The sequence below is a fragment of the Oryctolagus cuniculus genome, chromosome 3, assembly GCF_051225735.1.
Source record: "Oryctolagus cuniculus isolate XC-2025 breed Fujian yellow rabbit chromosome 3, ASM5122573v1, whole genome shotgun sequence".
Classification (NCBI taxonomy): domain Eukaryota; kingdom Metazoa; phylum Chordata; class Mammalia; order Lagomorpha; family Leporidae; genus Oryctolagus; species Oryctolagus cuniculus.
Window position 1 is genome coordinate 118,529,904 of NC_142869.1, and position 18,145 is coordinate 118,548,048.

General features: G+C 60.3%; 1 protein-coding gene across 2 annotated transcripts in view; it reads right to left on the reverse strand.

Moving 5' to 3' along the window:
* Window positions 1-3,117: 3,117 nt before the first annotated feature.
* HS6ST1 (heparan sulfate 6-O-sulfotransferase 1) overlaps window positions 3,118-18,145 on the reverse strand; it is a 38,797-nt gene continuing 23,769 nt past the window's right edge. For both annotated transcript variants that reach the window (XM_008258460.4, XM_089329354.1), the window contains exon 2: window positions 3,118-5,934. In XM_008258460.4, the coding sequence (XP_008256682.2) occupies window positions 5,226-5,934 (709 nt within the window). In that variant the 3' untranslated portion in view covers window positions 3,118-5,225. The remainder of the gene's footprint in view (window positions 5,935-18,145) is intronic.

Here is an 18,145-nt window from a genome sequence, read left to right on the forward strand (position 1 = left end):
ACCTGGGTGTGCCCTGGGTGGGTCTGGTCTCTTGGCTGTGGGCAGCTCCTGGACTTGGTATCCAGGTGACTCGGCCACGGCCACGGTCGCAGGTGCTGCTTTGTGGGCAGGGGCGGGGCTGGTGCAGAGGCCCTTCCAGGCCGGGCTCCTCCCAGGAGGCACCAGGCCCAAGGGCTGAGGGCCAGCTCTTGGACCCCGGGTGAGGCCCTCCTGGGATAGTCATCCCCATGTCATGGATACCGCTGCTGTATCTGCTGCATGGTCCTGGCCGGGGGCTGGGGTTCCGTCTTCCAAGGTTATCTAAGGACAGGCTCCTGGCTGTGCTGCCACGGAGGGGCCCAGGGGATGTGGCCAGGCACATCCAGGTGGGGGGAGGGGCATCCACTGAGACCCGGCTCCCCTGAGAAGACAATGGGCATGGCGGCGTGTGTAGGGCTGACAGAATCTGAGCCGGGTGTGAGGACGGGGGCAGCCCATCGGCTGTGGGTGAGGACTGGGGTAGGGCCACAGGGAGCAGGCCCAGCAGGCCAGGAGACGGGACGGCAGGGCTGGGTGGCAGCTGGCCATGACGCCGGCAGGGGATGGGGCTGAGGGCGGGGCCACTTCGGACTGAACCCAGAGAGCCAAGGAGAAGCAAGGTCAAGTGGGACAGCAGTGCAGGAGGGGGCAGGGAGTCATGGCGGAGCTGGGGGGCTGACTGTGGGGGGTCCCCACAGCAGGTGGCAGGAAGCGGGTGAGGGCTGGGTTGGGGGCCAACCAGAGGCTCCCCTGGCTTCGGCTCCGGTGGTCGCCCCAGTGGACATCATTCCTGCTAAGCTCACTGCCAACAGTACCACCTGGGTCTATTGTTGTTGCCAATGGGGTTTCCAACACATTTTTCTCCCTGGTTAAAGAGAAAAGTGGTCTTCAGATGAACAGAGCCCCCGGAAAGCACAGGACACCTCGGGTAGGGGCTCTCCAAGGAAGGAGCAGGCTGAGCACTGGTTCCTCTCCCTGAACAGAATCCAGCTTTAAGACAGATATGTAGAGGCCGGTGCTATGGTGCAGCGGGTTAAAGCCCTGGTCTGAAGCACCAGCATCCCATGTGGGCGCCGGTTCAAGTCCTGGCTGCTTCACTTCCCTTCCAGCTCTCTGCTGCAGCCTGGGAAAGCAGTAGAAGATGGCCTGAGTCCTTGGGCCCCTGCACCCATGTGGGAGACCTGGAAGAAGCTCCTGGACCCTGGCTTCGGATCGGCACAGCTCTGGCTGTTGTGGCCTTCTAGGGATGAACCAGTGGATGGAAGACTTTCTCTCTCTCTCTCTGCCTCTCCTTCTCTGTGTAACTCTCTTTCTAATAGATAGATAGACCTGGCGGGAGACACCTGGCCACAGCAAACCTCAGCACTAAGAGAGCTGGAAGAAGGGGCGTGGGTGGGGTGCTCCTTGGAAGGCAGGAGAGGCCTAAGCAGAGGCTGTGCGGCTCTGGGCTCACACAGTCTTTAAAGAGTGGCGGGAACAACTGGAACCCGGGTGTAGACTGTGCAGAGATGCCAGGATTTTATCCATTTGGGCCTGCAGAAAGTTCCTGCAAAAATTATGCACAGATTTCAATTTCTTTGCACCTCAACTTTTAATTCCATTTTGCCATGAACTTTAAAATTATTTGAGAGGCAGAGAGAGCAAAAGTGTGCTCCCAGCCAGTGCCGTGGCTCACTAGGCTAATCCTCCGCCTGCGGCGCCGGCACACCGGGTTCTAGTCCTGGTTGGGGCGCCGGATTCTGTCCTGGTTGCCCCTCTTCCAGGCCAGCTCTCTGCTGTGGCCCGGGAGTGCAGTGGAGGATGGCCCAGGTGCTTGGGCCCTGCACCCCATGGGAGACCAGGATAAGTACCTGGCTCTTGCCATCGGATCAGCATGGTGTGTCGGCCGCAGCACGCTGGCCGCGGCGGCCATTGGAGGGTGAACCAACGGCAAAAAGGAAGACCTTTCTCTCTGTCTCTCTTTCTCACTGTCCACTCTGCCTGTCAAAAAAAAAAAAAAAAAAAAGTGTGCTCCCACCCACTGGTTTACTTCCCAAATGCCTGCAAGGGCACCCAGCTGGGGCAGAAGCCGAGCGGGAACTCAGTTCCGGTCTCCGACATGGGTGGCAGTAACTCAGTTGCCTGAGCCATCACCGCTGCCTGCCAGGCTCTGCATTAGTGGGGGGCGGAAGCCGGGTGTGCAGCTCGGGTCCCCTGATGTGGGACGCAGACTCTGGAGCTGCGAGGCTGAGCACCTGCTCACCCCCCGCCCCCCGCCGCTGCCACACTTCTGCAGAGCACCTGTGTTCAGCTGCAGGGATGTGTAACGGGGTTGGGCTCCGCGGCGGGATGTCCTTACCAGGAGACAGCTGTAAAGTATCCAGGAGGGAAATATTCCCATGACCACACCCAATCCTGAAGTGTCTCAGACGCGCATGCGCGTGGGCGCAGGGGTGTGTGGACAGATGGAAAAGGATGAGAAATGTGACAGGGGCCAGCGTAACTGTGCAGCGGGTTAAGCTGTGGCCTGTGCATATGAGTGCTGGGATGAGTCCCAGCTGCCCCATTTCCTACCCAGCTCCCTGCTGTGGCCTGGGAAAGCAGCAGCAGATGGCCCAAGTCCCTGGGCCCCTGCACCTACGTGGGAGACCCGTAGGAAGCTCCTGGCTCCTGTCCTTGGCCAAGCCTCAGCCATTTGGGGAATGAACCAGTGGATGGAAGATCTCTGTCTCTGTTTCTCTGTAACTCTGCCTTTCAAATAAGTAAATAAATAATTAAAAAAAAAAAAAAACAGGCACGTGACAGATCACCTCCGGGGACATCTAAGTGAAGAGTGATGGTGTCCAGGCACCAAATTCTCTCAGCCTCTCGGTCATGTGAAGCCTTTGGAAGCAGAGGGCAGGGGCCACAGACAGTGGCCCAGTGGTGTATTTTTCCCGGCCTTTCAACTGGGGGCCACCTTCCGAAACCCGTACTAGGGGCCAATGAACTGCTCCTCTCTGGGGTGACGACGGTCACTTTGTCCTCCTGCATCGCCTCCTTCCAGGTCACCGCTCTGAGCCCCGCTGCCAGCCCCCCAGCCCCCGCTGCGCAGCCACCACACACCACAGCACACCAGCACACCTTTTGAGGTTTATTTCGTCTGCTAACATTCATTCTCAACCTAGACAAAAACAACTGGAGGATTATGACTTGCTGTTCCATCGTCAATCATTTTTTTTTCCTTTTGTACGAATGACCCAAAGATTTCTTCTCGACACTTTTTTTTTTTTTTTAATAAGAAGCTATAAATAAATAAAGCTTTAAACGCTCCCGGGTTTGAGTGAGAGTTCCAGTTCCCGAAAAGTTCACAGACTTGTTGCTCAGGGGACTCTTCCTTCCCCGGCTTGTCCCTGCAGGAGGGAGCGTGGCCGAGCTCATTGTGGGTTTGTACCTGTCTCAGCCCTGGGCAGGACCCCTGGCCGCCCGGGGTCCTCAGAGTCAGGTGGGGGTGGGGCGCCCTGTCTGTGGTGTCCTTTGAGAGGTTACAGGAAAACTGCAACCGTGGCCCCAGAGCAGGTGGCCTGTGGGCACCTCAGCCTGGTGCTGGCCCCAGACAGGACTATGCGGCAGAGATGAGGAAGGCACCGTGCTTCCGCGAGCTGGGACGGCGGGGCATAAGTTAAAACATGTTCCAATATGTACAAAGCAGATCTTCCGTGTGTGGGCCTGTGCACACAGGAAGCCCAGGGCGAGGAGGGGCCGCCTGCAGCCAGGCCCCTGCCTTCTGCTGGGAGGTCACGGTGCCCTGTGTGGCTTGTGCAAGGCCCCCAGGGCTCCCCTGGACATGTCCCACTCTAGGTGCACACCCAGCCTACACGGAGAGCGTCAGAGCAGGTGCACCCCATGTTAACGACCTTGACCGCCTTTTCAAAGGAGCCACTCCCTCTACTCACCTTGGGGCTTGGCTCCTCACCCCTGTGTGCAGACTGCCCAGCCCCAGGCTGCAAGGTGACAGACAAGCAGCCATCAAAGCCACTTCCTGCCTGGCAGCAGCCTCACCTGTCGCCACCCTAGCTCTTCCTGGGCGGCAGAATCCCCTGGCTCCCACACCTGTGGTGGCCCAGTGTAGCCTGGGGCAGGGAGGAGGCCCCGTGCAGCTTCAGGGTCAGGGACATGCACTTGCTCTCTGGGCCCAGCCAGGGGAAGAAGCTGGCCTGGTCCAGAGTACATTGGGATGGGGCACAGGGCAAGTGCTTACAACGGATATGCAACATGGCTTGTAGTAGGGCCAGTGGCCAGCCCACAGGGCTGCTGGGAAGAGGGCGGGGTGGGAGGCAGGGAGCAGGGGTGGGGAGGGTGTAGCATCTGGGTGCCAGGGAGGCCACCAGAGCCATTTCTTCCAGCTCAGAACCTGGGAGCCGGAGTCCCCTTTCCTGGCCGCCCGGAAGCGCCACAGCCCCAAGGCACGGCTCACAGGCGATGGCCAGTGGGAGCAGTGTCGTGAGCCCTTGAGGAAGTGTCCAGTGATGGCTGGGGGCTGGTGCGGCCTGCTAAGGGACCCCAGTCCCCACACCTCTCCTGAGCCCCGTCTGCCTGGGAGGTTGCTGCATCCCTGGTTACGGCCTCTCCCTTTTGGGATGCGCAGAAAGGGGGGCCACACAGTGCGGGGGCCCCTCCCCACAGCCCACCCCAGGCTGGGGACTATGGGAAAGGTGGGAGGTGGTGGTGGGGAAGGACTCCATCAGTCTGCTTTGGTTTCTCGACCCAAAGCCTTCTGATTGTGGCTGGAGTGGGAAAGGGGGCCTCCTAGGCCATGGGGCACTGAGGCCCCCGGAGGGCAGGAGTGGCTGCCTGGCGCTGGTTTCCAGCCCTGCTGGCTGGGCCGGAGGTGAGTAGGAGCAGGTGTGTGCATAGTTGCAGTGAGACTCACTCCTGGCCCAGCAACTGTCCTCAGACCTCCAACTGCTGTGACGCTGCGGGGTGGGGAGGGGCAAGAGGGCAGGGTCATTGCTTGCCCCAGAGGCCCTGCCACGCCCGTCCCCACCAGGACATTCTAGCACTTTCCTCTGACCCCCTGGCCTGGAGCAGATAGCAAGAGCCACTTCGCCCAGCCCCACGGATCCATCGCTCCCAGGGCGCGGCCGCCGAGGGTTCCCTGTGCATGACAGCTTCGCGGGGTGGGAGGTGGGCCCTCGGGGTGCTGGCCCGTGGGCCCCGAGCGTCCCCCCGCCCCGCCCGCGCCGCCACTACCACTTCTCGATGATGTGGCTCATGTAGTCCTCGGTGGGCACGCGGCCCGGCTCCTCGGCGCCCTCTCGCGGCAGCGCCTCCTTGGCGCGGTGCAGCAGGCGCTCCTCGCGGCTCTTGAGCCGCTGCTCCCGGCGCTCCAGCTGCCGCTTGTACTGGTAGCGCTGCTGAAAGAGGTCCTTGGCATAGTCATAGAGTTGCATATCGAGTTCATTAAGTTCCTCGATGCGCCGGATGGTGTCTTCATCCACCTCCACGCCCCCCGCCCGCGTGCTGTTGTACTGCATGAAGGGCCGGATGAACTTGAGGTTGAACGTCCGCTCGAACAGATACTGCGTCTTGCGCTGGAACTCGGTCAGGCCGAAGAAGGCCATGCCACGGAGGTTCTTCTTGGCGCTGTCCAGCAACAACTGGGCGCGCTTGCCTTCGGGGATGAAAGACAGGTTGTAGCAGCCCACGAGGCTCAGGTCGGCCAGCATGCGCACCTGGCGGTTGTTGGCCAGGTTATAGGGGCAGTCCATGAACTCCTGCAGCGTGCAGCCCGACCAGTCCGTGCCCTCGTAGCACGGCGGCAGCTCCTCGGGCGTGGGCGTGCGCCCGTCGCACATGTGCAGCGACGTCTTCCACGTGGCCCCACGCTGCACGTGCCGCCACTCGCTCAGGTAGCGGGACACTGGGTCTCGAAGCAACGTGATGTAGTAGAACTTCCTGCCCGGAGAAAGGAGAGGGGAGGTCAGGACCGGGGCTACGCTAGGGCAGGGGCCCGGCTGCAGCATCCCAGACCCGCCACACAGCTCTGAGACTGATTGTTGCATTCTCTGTATGCAAAACCCCAAGCCTGGGGCTTGAGATAGGACTGCCCCTGCCAAGGGCACCTGGCTACCAAGTGTGACCCCACCATATCGTGCAGGGTCAGCCTCAGCTTCCTCCTTCCCACCGGCTCCCAGGGAGGCGCAACTCGGCTTTCATCTGCTGGGGACAGCTGTGCAGCCACAGCCCCCTGGGACCAGCAGATGTCGGGAGCTGTCGACAGTGCAGACGGGGCTGCCACAGGAGCCACTCATCAAGGGTCAGCGAGGTTCACCCCAGGGCCCCCAGAAGCCATAACCCATAACAGATGTCGTCTCCCAGATATTTCCGAACCCCACCAAGATGCCAACCCCCTGCACGGTGCACAGGGAGGACTCACTCCAGGAGGGCTCTGCCCCCCCCCCCCCCCGTGTGGCGGGGGCCCAGGACGCTCTTGGTCCCTGGCCTGCGGGAGTCAGGACACTGCAGACAGGTGAGCAAAACATGGCAGTGGTGGTGCCGGCTGTGCCTGCAACAGCCCCATGGGTGGTGGGAAGGGCAGCCCCTGCACCGAGGAGAACTGGGCAGCCTAGACTGTCCTCAAGGGAGAGCAGCAGGAGCCCAGGGTTGCCCTCATCACCTCTTGGGGACTCTCCAGCCCCAGGACTCCCCAGATGGTGATGGGGACCTGCATCCATCCTGTCCTCCACCTTAGCAAGAATGCTCAGCTCACGTTGCCTCTGGACAGCCCCCGGGGGATCTGCACATCTCCTGGGGGTAAGGCGACCCCAGGGCTGGGCATTGTGCCCCGCAGGGGCAAGGGTGGCGAGGTCCCATTGGGGAGGCACCCGAGCTGATGGAGGCATGGCTGGGAAACTGGAGGTGCTGGTTCCCAGCGCCTCCCACAGGGGACTTGGGGGTTCTCTGCAGGGCTGAGGGTAGAGGAGGGGGGTTGCGGGGAGCCAGCTATGGCTCCAGGGGGCAGATGGCATGGCTGGTCCTACTGAGATCAGCAACTGCAGCCCCAAGCCTGCACCTCATCCCCCAAGATCCACACCTGCAGCCCAGGTTCCCCATCAGCACTTGACCTCTGCACAGAGGTCAGGGTCACCCGTCCTCCAGGCTCCTTTGATCACAGCCTAGAGAGGGTGTTAAGTTTCGCCCAGACCACAGGCCAGACCCATGCTGGTGACCGTGGCTGCAGTGCCAGTGCTCTGTGCCTGGTGAGACGGTGGGGCTGACACTGTCAGAGGCCTGTTTGGGTGCTTGGGGCCCTGCAGACAAGGTCACAAGGGGTGTCGCAGGTACAGTGTGTGTCGGGTGCATATCGGGCAGGTCCCAGGGGACATGACAAGCCCTCTCATCCTTGCTGCATATTTAGTGCCACCTGGCTAGTCCCTGCTTACTGACAAGGGATGCATCTGGGGGTCCCCAGGGGTCCCTGTCACCTGCCTGGCTCTCACCTGGGAATGCATGCAGGTGTCAGGGTCTGCGACACAGGGAGGGTGTAGGGTGGGAGACAGCACAGAGGGGGCAGCTCAGGGGCAGGGACTGGGTGGTCCTGCTTGGCTCTGCCCACATCTGCCATGCAACCCTGCGCCTCTGCCTGGCGCAAGGCACTGTTACCCCCAAGCTCTGGGTGCCAGGCTTGCCTGCTCCATTCTGTCCCCACCGCCCTCCTCTGCACTGCCTCACGTCGTCCTGAGCCTGAGTGGCCCTGAGACTTCTCGAGCTGCTCCAGGGTCATGGGGCACATGCGCAGGAGGGCAGTGGCCGCCTGGGCCCCACAGCGCCAGCACTGTGGCCGGGCTGAGGGGCCAGCCTCAAGCTCTGTGGTCTGCCCTAGACAAGGGTGCTTTGCTATGAACAGGTTTTGGCTTCCCAAGCTCATGCAGGTATTTAAATGCCTAAGTCTTTGGCTGACTGTGCATGGATTAGTGCTCAAGGGTGATGGATTAAGTGCGGCGTCCGAGAGGCGGGTAGCCTTTAGGGCATCGGCAGCCTGCCCCAGGAAGGCAGTCTGTGAGAGTGGGCTGGTTCCAGGATGCAGTTCGGCTCAGCCTCTCTCTGCTTCCTGGCTCACCAAGGAAGGGGTCATCCCTGCTGTCCTCCAGCCCCCTGGCTGCCTGTGCCCCCGGGACTGTCCCATCCGAACCTCCGAACTCAGCCAAACACACCTTCCTCCTTCCCAGGTACGGTGATGGCCAGCTAAGCCGGGGTGAGCTGCCCGGGCAGGCCTAGGAGTGTCAAGTGTCTGTCCTGGCAGCGGGGGTTGGGCAGGGATTGTGCCACCTGCAGCCACCCCCACGGGGCTGGGCTGGGCTTCCCCTCCTGCCCCAGGACCTGGCAGGCTGTGAAGCCGCCTCTGCTACTGGGCCACCTTCAGTCACCCTGCAGGCTTCTGGCTTCACCCCAGGCATGCCTCCACCACAAAGTCGTGAGTCCTCCCAGCGTGCTCTAGGAGAGGGGAGGAGCGGGAAAGGGCAGGGGCTGGCAGGGACCCCACCCTGGAGGACAGGCCCCATCCTGCCCAGCTCAGGCGGGGCCCTTGAGAGTGGCCCTTCTTGAGCAAGGTGCTGCCTGTGTTGGATGGGGCTGCTGCTGGCCCACGATGCTCCCCAGGCCCCTCCTGCAGCCACACAGCCCACCAGCAGTCTCTCTTGGCCCATCTCTCAGGAGTCTGCTTCTGGCCTCCTGGGCCAGGGCCTGAACAAGTCCACTGTTGGGATCTGCCCGGAGTTCCAGGCTCCTGGCTTTGGCTGGGCCCAGCCCTGACTGTTGTAAAAATTTGGAAAATGAACCAATGGATGGAGGATCTCTGTTTCTGTCTTTGCCTTTCAAATAAATGAAGGAAAAAAAAAATTGCTGCTGCAGGACTGGGGGGAAAAGCGCCCCCACCTGGCCCTGTGGAGAGCAGCTGGGGTGGCAGGCTGCCCTGGAGGGTGTGTGCACATGCTGTGTGGCTTCGGGAGCTGCAGACCGCATGTGCCTGCAGGACGGTGGCCGGTGCAGGGAGGGGCTGCTGGCCCACGTGCTGCCACGGCTTCCCCTCTGTGGCACACACAGGAAAGGGAACAAAGCTCCCGTGCCCACGTCTGCAGGAGCAGCATCTTGGGTGGGGGTGGGCCAAGGTGGGTGGAGCGGGGAGCTGGGCGGGTGGCCCACTCGGCAGGGGACAGCCATTAGAACAGCGTGACTGTTCACTTCCTGTACTTAACTCAAGCATATAACAATTTACCCCTTGGGGTCTGCAAAAACTGGAGTGTGGCCGCTCAGGGCGGGCCACGGGTTCTGAGCCGTCTTTGTGTGGGGCTGAGGGCATGGGGGTGGAGGGGGCGCATTCCCCCCTTCACACTGCTGCATCCGCTCAGCCGGCATCACGGCAGGCAGGGGGCAGGCAAAGATGTGCCTGTGGGATGCTCTCAGTCCATGGAGAAGGGCCAGCTAGGCTCCTGCAAAGCACTGTCCCAGTTCCGCCTGCCTCGCCTGCTCTTCCTGGGCCCATGGCCTTGCAGCCCAGGGATGGCGGCTGGGGACCTCCCTCTGCAGTGCACAAAGAGGCACATGTTCTGGTCAGCAGTGTTGGGTGCCCTACTTAGAGCAAAACAGTAAAGTGCACCCCTGCCCCCCACACAGCACAGTGCTCTCCCTGGGGAGCCTGAGCAGCTGACTGAAGCCTCCCTAGCCTCTGGGGCCAATGTTGGCCACAGGGCCCCCTGGGTGCTACCTGGTGCTGGATCGGGTGGGACGAGAGCAAGGCTCACCCACGGCTGCTTGGTGCCCACGTGACCATCGGGATGGGGCGTGCTGCACTTCTCTGCTCAGGACATCGCCTGCCGTGCCATTCTCGGATACAACTGCCATAGAGACAGAAGACTGTGGGACCCGCCCATGGGGCCAGCAGCACCATGTGCATCTTCCTGCCCCTGTCTGCACACGTGACACTGGGCGAGGGGTGACCCTGCCAGACCCATACCCCTGCAGCCTCGCCACATCGAGCAGGGCACCGCCAGCCGGCCCCGCCCACACCCTGTCTCCCTTGCTGCCCGTTGCACCTACTGTCAGACCATCAGCTGTTCATGTACCAAACTCCCCTCTAAAAGGGGGGGGCGAGGTCGGAGCGTAGTGTGGTGCCAAAGACCCCCTTCCCCAGACCCAGACCGGGCCCCTGATGCGCTTGCTCTGGAGGTGCTGAGGGGGTGGCTCATGACCCAGGGTACGAGAACAGTGTGCATACTCCAGGGTGGGTCCCTGCTCTGCCCTCTGGTGTCTAGACAACTGGCATCCGATCCCTGCGCCCAGCCCACAGAAAGTTGGAGGGCCTCTTACTAACCACGGTCCACACAGCAGGGTCTGTACACCCAGTGCTCCCCAACAGGGCTTCCACAGGGGAAGGTGGGCACAGAGGACGACAGAAGCAACCAGAGGCAGACTACATAGCTCATTTACACTGAAATGGCTCACTGAGCACCAGCAAATGAAACGTGGGGACTGAACATCTGGGATGACAAAGATGGCCCTTGAAGCAATAGGACACGAAGAGGGGACGGAGGACTGGCTGTCAGAACAGGTCCTCACTTTTCTACAGCAACACCACATGCTAGAAAACAACAGGGCAGCGTCTTCAAGACGCAGAGGGAGATGACCAACTGGATCTCCTCTCTGCCAAATTTCCAAAACCAAGTGAGGCAGGAGTGTAGGAGACATTTCCAGACAGACTTAGGAAGTTTATCACCCGCAAATCCTGTCTCAGGAAGGTGCTGGAGTATGTGTCTCATCTAGTAGACAAGAAAAACAAAAAAAAGTGGGGAAAAACAAAAAAAAGTGGGAGACAGGAGCTGCAACCCAGGAGAGAGACCCCAGATGTCAGGACCTTGGGCCTGTCAGGAGCTGAGTTAAGAGTTGTAGAGAAAAAAGGAGGGGGGCAATAGAATATTGCTTGATCTAACAGAATGGTAGGAATGTGGCAGGTTTTGGAATCATTTGGAAAAACATGTCTACGAATATAGAAAACAAAGCACATTAAAAGATAAGGCAATCATCAATTTCAGGAAAAACAGAAAGTCACATACAAAAGGGAAGGAAGTACATACTAGGCTCAGAACTAAACAGCAGTTCCGGAGATATCATAATGCAAACAATGATTGCTGACTCTACAGGGAGGATGGGCTGTATAAGGAGAAGGATGTGTAAGAATGCTTGAGTTTCACCTCCAAAACACTGAGTAAACAGTGTTTAAATCAATACATCAAGAAACAGCACTATCACTGATTTATAAATATGGAAGTAAACACCGGAAGAATGGTGAAAATTATTGCAAATGTTCATAGGGAGGTTAGAAAGGAAAAAGCAAATGTTAGTTTTTGTCATTAAGTATACGTTACTTAAAAAAACTAAAAGCAAATGTATAGGAGGGAAATGGACATTGTGTGAGATTTGATGACTGTTTACAGCTCTTGTCCTGACTGTTGAAGAACAGTGCTTTTTTCTTCCTACTCTTCGCTGAACTCTTTACTGACTATAGGGTTAATCTTACGAGTATAAAGCAGACTGAAAGTAGATCATTGTAAAAAAATAAGAGAGGGAATAAGAGAGGGAGGGAGAAGAATCATAATGTTCCTAAACCTGTATATATGAATTACATGACATTTGCTTACCTTAAATAAAAGAAGTTAAAATTTAAGAAACAAAACAAAAATTCAAAGTGAAAGAGAAGAAGAGATTGGCCAGAAAAGCACACGGGAGCATGCTCACGGAGGGAGTGGCACCTGAAGCCACAGCCTGATGGAAAGTGTGGTGACAGTAAGCACAGGCAGGGCTGCTGGCTCCTGACGGCAGCTCTGGGACGTGAATGGGGACAGTAACCATGCAGTGTCTTCATGGCACTTCATGGAAGGTGTGAATGCCCCGGGGCAGCGACTCCTCGCCCCCACACCGGCCTCAGAAACCTCGGTGTGTGCACCAGCCCCAAACGTGCACCACGTGGTGAGTGCAGTATCAGCACCATCTACTTCCCTGGGGGACTCTACACCAGCTCTTCACCATAACAAAGCAAATGGGAAGCACAGGGTGTGGCAGGGACTCCATGGGCTCTGAGGATTATGTTTATCAAGTTCTCAAAAGGGAACAAAACCCAGGAAGCTGCGATTCATCCTGATACACTTGTACGAGTTGACATTATGATGAGACGACACACCAGAAAGGTCAAGTCACAGGCAGCCTGCCTAGTGGGTGCCGGGGAGGGCACCACAGCTGCTCATGGTGGCTCCACGGCCCTGATCACGTCCTCACTCTTAAGGGGAGGCAGCAGGTGTTCCAGTGTTTATTGTTATGATTGATTTCTGCAGTGTCCCCAATGCTTCACGACAGAAAACAGGTCCCTTCTTTGGAAGGGAAGGCAGACAGTCCCAACTGAGACCCTGCAGAGTGTCCCGAGAGGCCCCCTGGCTGGCTTTACGGGTGCATCGGCCTCTTCCAAACCCCAGCTTCCCACAGCTCCCAGCCCCTCCTTACCCCTGCTGCACCCTCCGCCTGCCTCCCCTCCCACCCCAGCACCCAGCCAACTCCAGGCCTCCCCTCTTTCCTCCTTCCCCCTCGTACCCATTGTCCACCTGCTGCGGTGAGCAAGATGAGGTCCCAGAGGGTGCAGGGGGCCCCTGCGGGTTGCAGTGAAGGGGGAATGCTCCTGTTCAGGAAGGGCGAGGGCGGCCAGTTTCCAGGTCTGCCGGGTGCCTGTGGTTTGGTAACTAGCCGTGCATTAATAAGCCTGACCGCTTTGCGGCCTCCCTGGAAAGGGACCAAGGGTCCCGCCGAGCCCAAGCATCCGGCTGGTGGTTGGCTCTGCCGCCCGGGAGAACCGTGGGGGTGCAGACAGGGCTGGCTCCACTCCCAAGGGCCCCCTCCATTGCCGCCCATTCAGATGCAGGGGCCGGGACCCTGCTCCATGCCTTGGTTGGCAAACGATGCTCTGCCAGGGTGGCAACCTTCCAGTACCTTCCATGAAGGTGGTGCTAACTGCATCTTGGCCTCGTGGTACCCTCAGCATGCCCAGCTCCAGAGCAGGCCTTTGTGGACACCTACTGTGTGACGCGCACCGAGACAGCCCAGGGTCATGGGGAGCGGCGAGCAGGCCCTGCCTTTACCTCCTCCTCTGAGTGGGACTGAGGAGCTCCTGCCCAATAGATCAGACTGAAAATCAAAATGGAGTCACTCACGCCAAAGCTTCCAGTGGAAACCAAGTTCTCTGACCTGTGGAAAAGTCATTTCCCAATCAGGCCGGCTGCAGCTGGCATGCTAAGGCCACGCCTCTGGCCCTCATCCGCACACAGGAGATTACCCTAATCACCCTGGCGCTAACCTGCGAATCTCCTGTTGAAGCGACTTTGAAATGACCTAACCCACTTCTGTCCCTGAGTCTGCCCCCATCAGCCCCGCTGTCTAGAACCCCAGGCCCCTGTGCCCAGCCCAAAGGAACACTTAAATTCTACTTGATGGCACCAAGTGTTGTCTGATTCTAGAATTGCAAATAAAGCCTACTAACATCTGGGACTCTGTTGTCATTTTGTTCTTTGACAAAATACTGCTGCCAGGGAGCGGCTGCTCTCACCTGTTAGAGTCTGGATTCTTAGAGGACAATCTTCACACAGGCCAGGAGTCCCTCCCCCCCCAGGGGTGAGGCTTGGAGTTCCTTGGGGCAGCAGCTGACAGCAGAGAGGTGCTGGGACCTGGGGGAAAGGCAGCCCCCTCTTGCTCATCCTGGCACCTGACTCCAGCACCACGCACACCTTCAGAATAACACAAAACGGGGCTCCGAGAGGGGAGGCGCTCGTCCCACCCACGGGTCACACAGGCGGCCTGGCTCTTCCTGAGTTGGGGTGGAGCGAGTCTCCCTTCGGAAAGCCCGGCACTCCAGCCAGAGACAAGACTTCAACCTGGCCCAGGCCACACGAGAGAGGAAGTGCAGCATGCTGGGGTGTGGTGATGGGCCCAGCACAGCATCTGTCTTGCAGGGAAGGGGTCTGACGGAGGTGGCGCCGCCACCTGGGGAGAATGTTCTATGGCATCACCTATCCCGGAAGCATGGGAAGAAGCCGACTACACACACAGCAAGACAGGCCTGGGGCAGCCTGTGCAGCGGCAAGTGCGCTCTGCAGTCAGGGTAAGTGATGTTTATGCTCAGGGCCTGCCGCTGTGGCGTAGCAGGTACAGCTGTCTGCCGCCTGCAGTGCCAGCATCCCGGAAGGGCGCTGGTTTGAGTCCCGGCTGCTCCACTTCCGATCCAGCTCCCTGCTATGGCCTGGGAAAAGCAGCAGCAGATGGCCCAAGTGCTTGGGCCCCTGCCACCTTCACGACAGACCTGGAAGAAGCTCCTGGCTGCAGCCTGGCTGTTGTGGACATCTGGGGAGTGGACCAGCAGATGGAAGATCTCTTTATCTCTTTCTCCAACTCTGACTTTGAAATAAAGCTTTAAAATAATCCCACCCCAGAAGGTAACGGGTCATCCCATGGAGCTCCCAGGACGGCGAGAGGACGGGTTTCTTCAGCTTGTCCTTACTAAGGACTTGCGCTGACCGGGAAGGGCCAGCTTGGCACGCTCTGCCTGGCTCTGTCCTCGATTGAAAAGCCCGGCCAGAGGGCATCTGTGCCGGGCACGCTGCTTTCCTTGGGTCACACTGGGGCGTCTCATCCACAAGGCTCAGACCCGCAGCTCTGTGGCCAGTCCCTGGGCCGTGGGCGTCTGGGGCCCGCACGGCCACACCCTCGCTGTGTGTGAGCACACGGCCGTTCTGGTGGGACCACAACCACATGAGACATGGTGGTGTCCCCGCCTTCTGACAGTCACTGGGGGAGAACACGTGCCACGGTGATCCGAGGGGCTGGCTTCAACGCAGTGACCACGGGACAGGCTCCGAGTCGCCTTCCACCCCCACAGTGCCTTTGGTGGCCTAGGATCCGGGCCATCAAGGTCAGACCCAACCACACTCCAAGGGGTCCCAGGAATTCAGAGGGACTGCTCGGGAAGAGGTGCTCATTCAGAGCGGGGCTGGGGCGCTTGGAGGCACTCGGGAGCGGGCACCCTGCTTCCTGCCCCGACCCCAGTCTCCCTGGGCCATCACAGGGCTGTGGCCCGAGTCCTTGTCACACGGGAAGGAAGTCACACGCAGCCACCACCAGGGAGTCCATGACAGAAAAGTGCCCCAGGAAGCCCTGGCCCCTGACAGTGCCAGGCAGCCTGGCTCCTGCTCCGTTCCTTAGGAAAAAAAAGAAAAAGAAAAAAAAATCGAAGCTTGAAGCTGAGTTTGGCTCCAAGTCCCACTGGGAAGTGGAAGCCACAGAGCTCTGTGTGGGGCTGGCGGCCCCCTCCTTCCTGTGGCAGGAAGGGGCCCATGTGTACGGCTCCCCGGGGCCACTAAGGCCAGAGCTAGCTGGCAGCTGTGTCCTTGCCCTTGGAGGGGGCCCAGCTGCAGGCAGAGGCGGCGGTGGGACGACAGCCCGGAGGAGACAATGGGCTCCCGGGGCGTGACAGCAAAGGACGCCCGGGTCAGTGCAGCTTCCCCGCTGGCTCCGGCCCACCCTTTCTGCTTTGCTCCCTGCACCTGACCCGGCAGTGCCTGCGGGAAAAGCCCTGATCGCCAAGTGCTGAGCTAGCAGCAGCAGGCGGGGGAGCCCGCTGCAAACGCAGTGGAGAGGATGCTGCACTAAGGCAGCTCTCCTGGACACATCTGCGGGACAGAAGGGGCTGTCCAATCATGTCGGACCAGAGAGAGGCTCTGTGCCAGCAGGGGCCGGGGGCCAGGTGGGCCCAGGCTTCCTGGGGGAGGGGAGGAAAGGGGAGGAGGGCTGACCTGCCTGCCTCTCCTCCCTCAGCCACCTCTTGCCTCGGAAGCCCAGGACAAGGTAACACCTGCAAGCGACAGAACGCCAGAGGGGAGGCAGGTTGGGGCGGGCTGAGCCGCTGTCAGTGCCTGAGGTTTGGGCTGGAGAGATGGGGGCAGCACCCAGAAAAGTGAACGGGGCCCAAGGCCACCTGCCCTGCCTCCTTTTCTCCACCCCCCCCCCCGCCACCCCCGGGGGGTGGGGGGCTGGGCTTGGGGCTGGGACGGCTGAGGCCGCAGATGGTATTAGGTCCTGCAGGAAGGGAGCCCAGGACAGGCGGGGCTTAGCTGACCTCCCAACTTTGCTCTCTGCCCTGCTTCCCTGCCTCCCTCCCACCAGGGTGGGTCTCCCTGCTCACCGGCTGAGCTGAGCTCCTACAGATGGGCGGGAAAGGGCAGCTGTGCTCACGCGGCCCCTAAGTGTAGGCTTAGGAAAGTGCAGGCAGGTCCCTGAGGAGGAAGCAGCCCAGGAGGTAACTGCCTACGTCTGGTCACCAGGATGTCCTCAGAGACACCCTTCTCTGCCCAGCTTGCTTTGGCTGGCTGGAACGTGGAAGTGACTGCTGGGTGCCAGCAGTCATCTTGGACCGTAAGGCAGATGCCCCACTTCCTGGGGCCAGTAGAGGCCAGAGAAAGAGCCTGGGTCCCCAGTGTTTCCTGTGGCTGCACCACAGGCTGGGCTCTGATTCAGAGGAAAACAAACCGCTGCCCTAGTTTGACCTCTGAACCCGTTCCATCGATTGAGAGCCAGTGTTTCAAGGACTGGGGCATGGTGGGCAGGCAGCTTGCCGGGTGGGCGCCTGGCAGTGTCGGGCACAGTGATAACTAAGTTAATGCACTCCCTGAACCCTCGGTGCGTCACTGGCCATCCTCGACACCAGCGGCTCCCATTCTGCAGATGCAGATGCTGAGGCCCCGGAAGTGCAGCCTGCGAGGGCTGGAGCCCCGGCCCGCCTCCATCAACCTGTCTGTACTGCTTCCCTGCTGAGCCAAGGCCCGGGCGGGGGCGGAGCAGCCTGGAACCGCCAGCCCTGGGGGAGGCCAGGCCCCCTTGTCCAGCCAGGGCTGTGGTGCTTTTTAACTCAAGTATGAACAGAAGCATGGACAAGCCATCTCCTTTAGATCAGGAGTCAGAGAAAAATGGGCACGCAGACCTGCTGTGCAGACCGACAGCCCTGGGCCGGAACCACTGCACACAGAAACCTGAGTGCTGTCCTGGGCAGCGCGGGGCGGAGCCAAGCCCCGGACTTTGGCCGGACCTGGGCGGGCCTCCCTCTGCTCTCCTGGACAGGCGCCCCTGCGTCGCACACAGCCCTACCTCACCCCTGCGGGCTGGTGGCAGATGGCTGATGACAGAGTGAGGCCGCCTCCTGGAGGGGAGGGGGGAGCCGAGATGACAGCTCGGCCAGAGTCCCGACAGCATGTGTGCCCCCTGCCAGGAGGCCAGATGGGCAGGAGCCCAGAGGCAGGAGGGTGCTGGGGGCAAGGGCAGTGCCCCCGCTCAGCACCTCTGCCCCCTTCCCATGCACGCTCCACAGTCTGGCTCCCAGGCAGGGTGGGAGTGGGTGATTCAGGGCCGAAGCCTGCAGCTTCTGGAGCTGGAGGGGGCGGGGCCTGTCCGCAGTGCTGGGCCCAGCCACAGACACACCAAGCGCTCAGCCATGACCCCTGGCCTGTGGCCTGCGGGCTGGAAGGCCGGGCTGAAAGTCCTGCTGACTCCACCCTCCACGCCAGGGGCTGCCAATCTCTCCACTTTCCTGCTCAGCCCCACCCCCAGCACCACCTGTCTTGTACAGAGGCAGAGCTGTCTCCGACCCAGAAGCCTGGCTCAGGGCTGCCGTCTGTGTGGCCCTGGGCAGGCCACTCCGCCAAGCCCACTTTCCTGCAGGGGAATGGGGACAGGGTTCTCAGCTCCTGCTGCACAGCAAGACGTGGCCTGGGGATCTGCCCACAACACAGGTACCGCTGGCCTCTGTCACGCCACCCCAGCCAGCAGCTCCAGGCCACCAGACAGGTCCCTGGGTGACTTCCATCCCTCTGCAGGCAGCAGCACTCACGCCTCTGCCTCCCCACTGGGCGGACTCCTGCGGCGGTGGCAGGCACCCCTGAGCTGGGGGGAACGAGCCCAGAGCCTCCAGCTTGGGAGTCCTTGGACAGTCATGCTGTGCAAGGCTCTGCTACACACAGAGCAGCCAGGGAGGCCTTCGTGGAGGAGGTGACCCCCAGGGGTTAGGACCTGAGACAAGGCGGTGGCC